At 48.4% G+C, this 11411-nt stretch overlaps 1 protein-coding gene and 1 non-coding gene across 2 annotated transcripts; one reads left to right on the forward strand and one right to left on the reverse strand.

Moving 5' to 3' along the window:
* Positions 1-581: 581 nt before the first annotated feature.
* Positions 582-8781, reverse strand: FAM83A (family with sequence similarity 83 member A). Its single transcript, XM_065752823.1, has 4 exons — positions 8197-8781; positions 5502-5669; positions 4490-4614; positions 582-1344 (listed from the first exon to the last, which is right to left on the reverse strand). The coding sequence occupies exons 1-4, from the start codon at positions 8767-8769 to the stop codon at positions 798-800; spliced, it is 1413 nt and encodes a 470-aa protein (XP_065608895.1). The 5' UTR covers positions 8770-8781; the 3' UTR covers positions 582-797.
* A 2306-nt stretch (positions 8782-11087) lies between these two features.
* TRNAM-CAU (transfer RNA methionine (anticodon CAU)) lies at positions 11088-11160 on the forward strand. The gene has a single exon. It is a non-coding gene; the product is annotated as a tRNA-Met (tRNA).
* Positions 11161-11411: the final 251 nt, after the last annotated feature.

Below are 11411 nucleotides of genomic sequence, written 5' to 3' on the forward strand. Positions count from 1 at the left end.
AGATGTGTTGCTAGCAGGACTTTGCTTCCTTCCTTGGCTTCATTTTCCAGCCTGAATCTACACAGCTGCTCTGCAATGAGGAACATTGCTCTGAGCTGGTGGGACTGGAGCTTTTGAACAAAGCGTGCTGGAACGACTCGTGTTGCTAATGAGTGAAACTGAGCATAGGACGGCTGCAGGACCTCTTCTGTGCCCTGAGCTCTTGGTCTCAGTCCCTTTCACGGCCAGCAGGCCTGTTCAGAGAGACCCTGCAAACAGGCAGCCTTGCTGTACAGCTCAAGCAGCCTGCATTTGAAGGTGGGAACTGTGCTCCCCTGTCAGCCCTGAAGGAGTCCTCCTACAGCAAGACTAAGCTGCGATGATGGAGTGAAGGTATAGTGCAGCATGTCAATCTGGCACTTAAATAGCAGCCTTCTCCCTCCTGAATGAGCTCCTTATGCAAGTGTGGAATAAGAAACTGACTTAGCCTCCTTTCAGGTGCCTGACCACATGAAAAAACACCTCAATCTATTGATACATTAAAATGGTACCATGGGCAGGTGTGTGGCAGCAACAGCACTGCACTGTGAGCAGCAGTTAGGTTTGTTCTTACTGGGATTGTGAGGCAGCCAACATTTACATGATAGCAGGTGGCTTTTCAATTAGGGAAACAAAGCATCCATAAGCACCGAAACAAAACAGGAGACTTGAAATCATCCTTATTTTGTATTATGCACAATTTCTGTATCCGTCAGTGTACAGGTGATTGCTAAACAGGCCCTCACTACGTTAACTTGCGACTCAAAGCAAGGTGGTGATTATGCAAACAGGTTACCTTTATGGAGGCATCTCCAGGGTGAGCTTAAGCCTGTCCTGTTGGGTTCCTCTTGTCTAACTCTGACAGGTCGGTAAATGTTCATGTTGTTATAAAGCGCTGTGGAGCTATCGGCCACGAAGTGCGGCTGATAGAAGTTAGCCTGGATGGTCTGCTGCGCTGGGGGGGGGGTGAAGGAGGCAAAGCTGTGGAAGGAATTAACTCGATGGAGAGGCGACTGGGGGGTGAAATTGCTGCTGAATATGAGGGTTCTTGGGGTCTGCTTGGTCTGATGGTTGCTTCCAGTTGAGAGGCTGCTCAAGGGGTCGGACAGAGTGTTGGCACTCGCCTCGTCACTGTCGGGGAGGCTGCGTGGCAGGGCCCAGCTGTGGCTGAAAAGGAAGGGCATGGTGCGTGGCGGAGACTTCGGTCCCCTCACTGGCTTGGACAGTGCGTAAAGGTGGCGGAACTCCTCGTCAAACAGCTCCACGACTTGACCAGTGAACTTGGAGAGGAGGTTGCGGTGAACCTGGCCGCATAACCACGTGAAGCTGGAAGGAGAGACATATGGTAAGGGTTAGCCATTGGGAATGGGAGGTCCACACCGGGGCGGTGCTGAGGCTCGTTGTCCAAACACAGGATGGGGACAGCGTCCTGGCAGAATTTCAGGTCAGTCCACATCACTGCTCTCCTCTCTGGCTTTTGGATCAAGCCTTGTTATTGCAGCTGCCACTAAAACCTTCGAGAAACCCACTGTAAAATTTCACAGCCTCCTGAAGGGAGTGGTGGAAACCAGGACCCGCATCCACGTCAGCACTAAATGTCAGATGCCTGGTGTTTGGGTGCCTGTTCCACAGACCGAGTTTAGACCCCTATCCTAAGTAGGAACCACTCTTCCTCATGCAGTGCTTCAATTAAGGTCTTATCACATCTTGTCTGCAAGAATGTAAACCATATCTTCCCTGCAGAACAACATGCCCATTTGTCAATCTCACCCACTCAGAACTGACACGAGGAAAACTAGTAACAACCATCCTTTGTTTGCACTGTGCGGTGCCTTTGTCTGCCCTGGTCAGGAGAAGCACCCAGAAACCCAACCTTCCTGTGGCATCCCACCCCCACAGCACAAACCGCCACGCCTGCACTGACAAGTTGGACAAGTGCTCATTTCCTTCACTATAGGTACAATGAAATGAAAAATATTTCTACAGCCTTTGCAAAAATACTAATAAAAAAAACCACCTACTTTGCTGTAAAGGATAAAGACCACAGCAGTTTTTATTCTGGTATCCAGAGACACACCTTACAACACTCCATGGCCTGTACATGATTTTTTACACGCTACCTCAATCCACTCAGCAAACATCCATTTGTGCTCTTTGACCAAACCACAGGCTGGTCTGATGGAGCTGTGCAGATGCCTTGTGCCACAGCATCACCATCAATAAAACAAAACTTAATTACTCCCTGAGCTGAGCGGGGCTTGAGCTGCACAGCAGAGGCTGTAGAGCACTGGATTTGAACCCAGGGTTACTACTCAGTGTCGACAAAACTGTGTCCCAGTTGTTCCTGTGGGACTTTATTAGCTATGCTGGATTTGCAGAAGCGTGGCCAAGAGCCAGATTTGGCTATAGGTGTGTGCACTTCACATCCTGTTGTCATGTTTTGACTAAACTCCTGTGAAACTTAGCAGATCTGACAGCCTCAGCTGACACTTGGACACAGTGTGCAGCTGCTGGTTAGGGGCACTCTTACAGAGGTTTAGGTTTGGGACGTAAAAAGTTATATTAAGTTGTGACATACAGACTATAAGTTTTCTGTCTGAGCATGACAATACACAGTAAGCTAATAAAATGCAAGTACTTATCCTCTTCATGCAAATCATCCTAAATACCTAAAGCCTTGAGAGCTGAGGTAAGCTGCCCAGCCAGGCAGCTCCCTGCTGTCTGCTAACAACTGCTGCGTTACTGCAGCATTGCCTTTACTCACAAAGAAGCACTCTCTGAATCTTTCTCTGTCCTCCATCAGACTGTTGAGACTCCAAACGAGGCAAGAATACAGTAAATGCACATGGTGAGACCTACGTGATATTAAGCAAATGCTCGTGGATGTGTGCTGCTTCCAGCTCTGCTGCTTTCTGCCTGAGGAGAGAGGGCCAGCTTCTGGCATTCTCATTTTGCCTGCGTTGGGAGCACTGAGTTCATACATTACTTAGCTTCAAATTTCATTAAAATAAAAAATAAGGAAGAACGTAGCTTTAATAGGATGGGGTAGAAAAAGAAATACTTCAAGCTAACAGTGGAGGCACAGTCAGAAAAAAAAAAAAAAAAAAAAAGAACCGAGAGAAAAACTACACCTTAAAACATTTAGTGATGCATGCACTCCTGAAAACTGGAGCTGCTGCTTATTCAGGAGCTTCTTCTTGGTTCTTGGCAGAACCAAACGTACTCACATGACAGAAGCAATGGTTTTTTAATGTGCTTTTAAAAGCTGCTCGGGAGCAGGACATCTCATAGGCTCAGTGGTGGCCCCTTTTCCTCTGATGGCCAGTTGCAGCCCTCTTGTTGTCTATTAGGCCATTTCATTTTGTTCCCAGACCCTCTGGATGTGGGCGGTGAGCCCTGGTCCGTTGCAGAGCACTGGGTACCTAAGGGCTATTTTATTCCCTCAGCCTGCTGTCACAAAGTCCTGCACAGCACAGCACTATGGTGGAATACACTGTTCTATGAGTTTTAAGGTATTCTGTATTAGTTTTGAGACCTATTCAATTTTCCTTTCTAACAAATACATTGCAGAAGAGTCTGTTTTACTCTCTTTAAGATCCATACTGCTCACACCTGCAGAAGTTGGTGGGTAAGATTTAGTGATAGCAAAACTTGCAGATGAACAGAGTGAGAGCATGAAGCCAACAGAAATGCCATGTACTGATAGCTGCTTATAAGCCGTATGAATCCACAAACTGAGCACGATGAAGTCAAATAGCATTTACATTTGTTCCTCACCACCCTCTCTGCTTGCTTGCTGCATAGGAGATAATGTAGTTCGACAAAGCTCTTGAGTTTAGAAGATAATGGAATAGCAGTAAAGAATGAGAGGTTCATAGGTACATTAGGTTGGAAAGGACCTACAAGATTATCTAGAGGAGTGACTCTGCACTGTGTTGGACTTGGAATAAATCAAATGAAAAAGCATCAGCATGTTTTGTTCACTCCTTCCTGTCTGACAGTTCAGTTGAAAAGTGAATGAAAGAATGGGTGCCCACCTCTGGAGGCAGCTGAGTTCTTACAGCCTTTGCTGTCCCCACACATTCACATTTACCTTTGCATTTATAGTTACCTAATCTTCCTGCCAGCACCATTTTATCGAAGCAATTGAGTCTCCAGATCACAAACCTGGCTTAAGGAAAACCATCACATCCTTTTAATTCACATTTGTATTTTTTTTCTCTTGTCTTTTCTCTATCTGAGTTTCTAGGATACACCTCAGTTTTTTTGTGACTCATCTACGTGGCCATGAGGAACTTTACTTATTTGATGCAAACTCGGAGTCTCATGAAATTCCCTGACCTGAGGATTGTGGATGTTAATTAAAAGCCCAGTCATTGAGATGCTACATCCTGTGCCTGAAATAATCACAACAACTTGCAAAACAGAAAAAAAAAAAATAAAAAAACCTGTCTGCAATGCTGTATCTCACCTGTAGGATCCGGAGAGAACGTATCTCCAGTCAGAGATTAGAAACTTTTCTTGTATTTGTCCTGAAAATTTCCTGCCTGATTTGGCACAGTACACCTCTCCAGTAACACTGCGGACTGAGATATTCTAGAAAAGAAAAAAAAATCTTTGAACAGAGTGAACTACATATTGGTTTGTTTGTTTTAACTAAAAATCAGAAGGAAAAGGCCTCTCTTCCCTCTTGCCTTTACACTTCACTTATCCCATTTCTTCATAGACTGATTTGAAGACTTGGGCATGATGGAAGACCAGCCAAGTTTTCAGTGCTAATTTTTCAATGGGCAAATATAAACCTACATGAAAATTTGCACAGAGGACCTGCAACGAGTAACAGTATGACTGCTCCTCCTAACGAAATGAGTTCTAGAGGTGTGTCCATAGCCAAGAGCAGTCTGTCACCTCCACTGACAGCCCTATGTGTGACCCCTCTTGTTTTACACTGATACATCAGTGGCACAATACAGCAGGGCAAAACCTTTCCTCATCTCATCAGCAGGGGCAACTGAGTGGCCGGTGACACCCAGACAAGCCATCAATGTCATATCAAATGTAAGTACGTGTGAGTGGAGCTGAAGGTGTGTTTGGCCCATGATACAGAATCATAGAATCATTAAGGTTGGAAAGACCACTAAGATCTCCTAGTCCAACCATCAGCCCATCCCCACCATGCCCACCAACCACGGCCCGCAGTGACACATCTCCACGGCTCTTGAACACCTCCAGGGATGGTTAATTTTAAGGTCAGTTTCCTCTGTCTGAGATGAAGTTGGAATATGGGTTTTAGGGTAATGGACATCTAATGGACATCTTCTGGAAATGCCTTAACTTCCTCAAAAATGCATGGAAAAGTGTAGGCATTTTTAGAGGACAATTAGGCATGACTACACTACCTCTGCAAGTCTCTGTTTTAATTACACTTTAGCTTAACCATGCTCCTAACCCAAAGTGCCTACAGAATCTGAGAGCTGCGGTACCTTGAAGAGATCCTCAGCAATCTGCAGCTTGTCACACATCTCCGAGAAGAGATTTATATTGCCATGGTCCAGCAGCAGGTAGACAAACACCATGCGCTTGTTGGCTGCCTCCAGGAGGTCACAAAGGATCTCAGTGTCTGTGAATACATCCATCACGATAGCCAGCACCTAAAGGAAAAAGCAGAAGCATTAACTGACATAAGTCAAGGCTGCTGAAATGCAGTGGGTATTTATTTCAGTGGTTTGTTTTTTTTTTTTTTTTTTTTAAATTCCAACAAATGCAAACTTTGGAAGATACATGTGGATACTCATTCTGTTCCCCCCCTGCATCACTGAATCGATGAGATGCGTTGCTTCATTGTTCTACTGTTCACATAAACCCAACATAACGTGCAACGTATGCACTTCAGTTAAGTTCTTTTAATCACCAAACATAGCGCGAACCAGGAAACTGTAGGTGAGATTTCAGCACTAGGAAGGATATTAAAGCACTAATCAGACAATAATAAGGATGTAGCTAAAATAAGAGACAGTAGCTCTTGCCAAATGGCTTTCGTAAGTCACATGCATTTAGAAAGTGTCGAATGACGCTTTCTCTGTTACAGCTTACGTCTGGAGCAGTCCTGTTTTTAAATCTGCTCCCTGCAGTTGGTAGTGGGCTGACAGACTGCAACAGCTCCGTGTTTATTTCTTTTCACATCCAACTTTCACAATAATTTATGAGCTAATTGTTTCAGTTGAAACATACATTCATTTCCTATGTCACAAACAGCAGGAGCATGTGTAAAAGCCTCAGAGTGGCGTGGACTGGCTGTGCCCATGCTTATCAGCAAGCTTATTCCCCTCCCATCCCTATATATAAATCCCTCAGGACCAACCAAGCCACATTATTTGGGGAGCAGTGAGGATCCCACAGATCCATCCTGCTGCCAGAGCACAGTGCTTCAGAAAGGGCCCTGCCAGTAATTGCCCAGTGCTGTCCAACACCCTGAGCTCACACTTTGGACTGAGCTTGCCTTTGTACACAGCACAGAACTTCTGGCTCACACTCAGCCTCACCGTAGCTCCAGACCTCTCTCACACCCTGCTTCTTCACCAGTTGTTCTCGATTTGTGTTTCTGCACTTGATTCTTCTCTCTTCCCCTCAGAGACAAACTAGTCCAAATGTTTGTAGACCAACTGATTGCAGTACTCTGTTAGGATGATAGTACTCTCAGCTCTCCAGTCCTCCGCAGTTTGATGTCATCCACAGATGTATTCCTTATTCTATTATTTATGCTGTTAATGGATACTTTAAATACTATCATATCTGGCACGTTCCCTTGTCTCACACTAAATGAGAACTAACTCCCATCGTTGAAAAACTCTACTCAAAAAGCAGTTGCCAAATGTATACTGTCATCAAGCATCCCCTTGTAATGTAAATAAGATGGTTGAGCAGCTTGTGTGAACCATGGATGTATTTTCCCATTTCCCTTTTTTTCCCCTGGAGTTTTTCTCCTCTTGAGATAAGGCATTCTTCTCTGTTAGGACCTTCAGCATCACCAGTCCCAGCTCCTGCCCTTGAGGGAGAGCAATCCAGCAGTGGCTCTGACTCTAGAGGGCTCCACAGCTGTGCTGGAGAGCGGGACCCACAAAGCTCCCTTTCCACCTGGCTGTGTATTTCACAGCACTTTCTCCAGCCAGCAGAAATTTGAGACTCATGTTTTTGGAAAGGAAGAATACGATGACATTTTGTTTACCTAAAAGCAACGGGTGTGTGATCACAAGCCCTAGAAGCACGGTTTTCAAGAAGTCAGCAAAGAGCACCGTTTCCCTGGGACTGCAGCTGTGCTCCCAGCTCTCTGGCACGGCCTCTCCTTCCTCACCTAAGGCTCAGCACTTTGCCATACAGAATTCCAAGAAAATCACTCCCTGCATGCAATGTGCCCCACTGCTCTGACCCTTATGTGGACCTTGGGGATTTCTTTGCTGCTGCTGAAGGCTCAGGAAGCCCTACATTTCCCTTCTAATACAACAATCACAAGAGTTTGTTTCTGATCGTTCATCTGCAAGGCTGCCAACGAGTTTGCATGGGCAAAATCCCTTGACAGTGATAAGCAGAGATCTGAAGTGCCAAATATTTTCCCCTGAAAACTGAGCTGAGCTGTCACAATACCATCCGAACACACCACCAAAGGTTTCTGCCCGTTTTCTGTATCAGACTTCCCCTGCACATCTCCCACACTCCGACTGAGGCTCTGGGGCACTATACAGAGCCTGTGTGATGTTTTAGTGGCACTGACAATGTATTGGGGATGGGATGCCTTCTAAATGGTTCCATTCCCTGCGGAACACCTCGTGGCACACACATGCCCTTCTCCAGGAGCTCTGTTCACCCACACCTCCTATCCATCTCCTCCAAAGACAACTGTTTATACAGAGCTTGCTTCAGCTTTGTTCTCATTCCTGGCAGCACCGTGCAGTGCAGGGCTCCTGCAGCCTGGCAGTGGGGTGCTACAGGTCCCCCATCACGACCATGGCTGGACACAGTGAGGCAGCGACAGCGGTGCATTTGTTCAGCAATAGGCTCTTTGTAGCATAAAGCTACACAGTGATGCACGAGGCTGGCTCTAATCACACACCACCTTTACCCACTCTTTCTAAGGGCAGGAATACAAACACATGCAGAGGAACGTGAGCTCTCTCCCCTTACCCGCGTGGTCTTGTTGATGTACCGGCGTATGATGTCTCTGATGTTGCTGTTTTTCTCTGTCTGGAAGTACACGGTGGCCGTGGACTTTTCCTTTAAGTAGGGCTTCTCCGCCGTAATCCATGTGTGCAGGAGAGCGGGCTCGCTGCTGTCAGAAATGGTGGGGAAGTACGTCCCTGAAGGCAGGGAGCCGCCATCGTTCTGCCTCTGCGCGGCCGCCCCATCTGTGGGGGATTCCTGTGAGTAATAGGACTCCCGGGCATTCTCCTTGATGTACTGAGCTTCCACCGAGGAGAGGAAATCCACCTCTCCCTCTTTGCTCAAAGTCTGGAGATACGAGTCTGTCCCACCATCCAGGAAAGCGTCCGTGGCCAACCGGATGCTTTCGTTGTGGCTGAAATCTGCTTTTGTCGACTTCAGGGACTGGTTCTTGATGTCCTCCAGCCGCTTTTTTATCTTGCCCGTGTGTCTGGGGTGGCTCATGGCTCTGTGTCTCAGCAGCAGATCTGCAGAGTAGGCACTGTGCATATGCGTGGCGCAGGCGACGCAATCGCCCGTCGTGTTGGGAGTCTGCATCCTGGCGTAAAATCACCCTGACTGAACGAATTATCTATGAATAAAATAAAGAGATCTTATTACCTCCGGCGAATTCACACTCCCTGATTCTGTCGGTACAATTATCTTCAGAAAACAACCCAAGCTTACTGCTCAGGTGGTGGTGTGCTCCATCCAGCAACAATCTGTTTCCAGATAGGACACAAGCTGATTAGATTGCTTATCTGCGAGGCACCCACCTCACCCCAAGGGAATCCGAAGGACTCGCGTCCAATTACCAGGGCTGTTTGATTTGGCTGTATTTCCCTTCTCGGAGCATCCTGTGAAATGAGAGCGAGGAAAGTATTCAAGCAAAGGCAGGTAGGCTCCCAAGCATCGTTGCACAATCTTCAAAACAGCTTGAGGCTTCTCTGCCCTCCCATAGCATTTGCTACGGAGCAAAAACTTTAACTGGGACAAAGACATCAGCAATGTCCATAGCTTCAGAATGGCAGAAGGGGTTACGGACTCCTGTCTGCACCTACATGCTGCCAGGCAAGCTTAAAAATAAACCTGAAATTCGTCACTGTGCCCCATTCACAGTATGTTGCTATTACCATAGACGATTCACTCATTTATTTCTTTAAAGCTTTGTGACTATGCTGTCCTATTAAAAGAAAAACACCCCTTCCCAAACATCCTGAGCATTATGTGGAGGGAGGGTTGTGAGCTGGCCTCAAAACATCAGAAATACAAACACTCATCATTTGATTGTGCACCTTTAGTGCTGTTTGTTTGGTTTCCTACTATTTTTTTTCTTTAAGGTTGCAGCTCCAGAGTCACGTTGTCACCGTGGCAGCCCGGCTGCTGTCATTAGCAGGACAGGGGTTAGCAGTGGGGTGAGAGGCAGTGCCTGTGGGAGCCAGGCGGACTGGTATGACTGCGCGGGGCGAGGCGAGGCAGGGTGTGCATGCACCGTGCCCCAGGTGTTCCATAAATACTTGTGTGCATGCTTTTAAGCAGAGGCACGTGTGACACACTTTTATCACGCAGGTTGGGTTTGCCATCGCTCTTGCTCCACGCTGCTTCCAGGTGCTGTGTCTCTGGAGGGGACCATAGGTAGAGCAGGATGGAGCAGACACAGCCTGGCCTCGTACAGGGGAAGGGCTGCTCTGAGCACTGCTGGGATGGAAGGAGTCCTGTCCCTCTTACCGGTGTGCTCGGGAGTCCTCAGGGCTTGTTGGAGGCCTGTTTTTCCAGGGTAGCTTCCCAGATTCCGTGTCTTTGTCCCCACAGTCTACTCTCAGATTCCTTATGGAAAAAAAAATAAAATAATTATATGCCAGCGTGACACAAGCATCCATATAAAAACAGAGAGGAGCGCTGAAGCGGTTCCCATTCCACACGCACATCTCTGGGGGGGGAGGGAACACCCACCTTGGGGTCGGAGAGGTGGTGTCCAGGTGGCACAGCTCGCGATGTGACTTTAGAAACTGTCCCCTGCCCTCCCCCCACCCTGACATCCGCCCACAGCTGTCAGACGCGGCAAAAAGTCATTAATTATCTAGTGACCTGCTCTGCGCAATTATGCCGAAAAGGATGCCGCCTAATTAACGTGACGTGACAGATCGCGCCCTGTCAACACCAATCAGGGCCTCCCCGGGCCCTGCAGGGCCACCACCCGCCCTGCCTGCCGTCCAGCCCCAGCCTGACACCAAGGGCTCCTCACGGCCACCATGGGATCCCATGTGGTCACCAGAGGGTCCCTCGTGGTCACCGTGAGGTCCAGTATGGTCACCACAGAGCCCAGCAGTGTCACCAAAGGGTCTTTCATGGTCACCTTGGGGTCCCACGTGGTCCTGAGGTCCTGGCACGGCCACCTCAAGGCCCACACTGCCCCTACGTGGGGTCCATCCTGATCACCTCGAGGACCACCCAGACAACCCAGTGTCCCCACAGAGACCCTGGGGAAGGCCCCGGTGTCAGGCTGATGCCCTGTGCAGTCACCTCACGGCCATGCTGTCACACTGACGACATGCACGGCCACCACAGGCTCCCGTGCTGTCACCTCGGTGCCCCACAAGGTTGCCAAGAAGCTCCATGCTGCTCCACAGCCCCAGCTCAGTCAAGGCGGGGTCCTGCACGGTCACCACACAGTCCCACACTGCGGCACAGAGCCCGCTCCTGCAGCCGCGGGGAGGGCCGAGCTGTTCCTCCCTCCTTTTTTATCCGTATTGAGGGTAGAAGCGGTCGCCATGCCTTTGTCAACAGAAACAAAAACGCGGGAACGTGGGGACACCCCTCAGCACTACGGGATCAGACCGAGCTGCAGAGCGAGCAGGGGAAACCCGCTACCAGCCGCCTCGTTAGCGCAGTAGGTAGCGCGTCAGTCTCATAATCTGAAGGTCGTGAGTTCGAACCTCACACGGGGCAAAGGCGGAGAATGTTTTTCTCACCACTCTTTCGGTTTCCCGGCCGTGCCACGGCTGGGAACGAACTTCGGCTAGGATGATTTTTTTCGGAATCGAAGCATTTTGGAGTAGAGAAAGTAAAGGTTATCACCGGGAGCTGAGAGGAGTTTCCTGCAGCAGGGCCCCGGCCCACGTTTGCCGGGCACCACCAACTGCACCCAAGCACGACCCATAGCTCCTGACTGCTGAGCTCTGTATCACAGCATGTCTCCA

The sequence above is a fragment of the Cyrtonyx montezumae genome, unplaced genomic scaffold, assembly GCF_038088225.1.
Source record: "Cyrtonyx montezumae isolate F1298 unplaced genomic scaffold, pur_monq_1.0 scaffold_8, whole genome shotgun sequence".
Lineage (NCBI taxonomy): Eukaryota > Metazoa > Chordata > Aves > Galliformes > Odontophoridae > Cyrtonyx > Cyrtonyx montezumae.

What these genes read in the sequence shown, in the direction of transcription:
- FAM83A (XM_065752823.1), bottom strand. Translation starts at nt 8,769, where the DNA reads ATGCAGACTCCCAACACGACGGGCGATTGCGTCGCCTGCGCCACGCAT. An exon ending in ACATCAACAAGACCACGCGG is followed by an intron (nt 5,670 to 8,196) that starts GTAAGGGGAGAG and finishes TTTTTCCTTTAG; the next exon opens with GTGCTGGCTATCGTGATGGA. An exon ending in TTGCTGAGGATCTCTTCAAG is followed by an intron (nt 4,615 to 5,501) that starts GTACCGCAGCTC and finishes TTTCTTTTCTAG; the next exon opens with AATATCTCAGTCCGCAGTGT.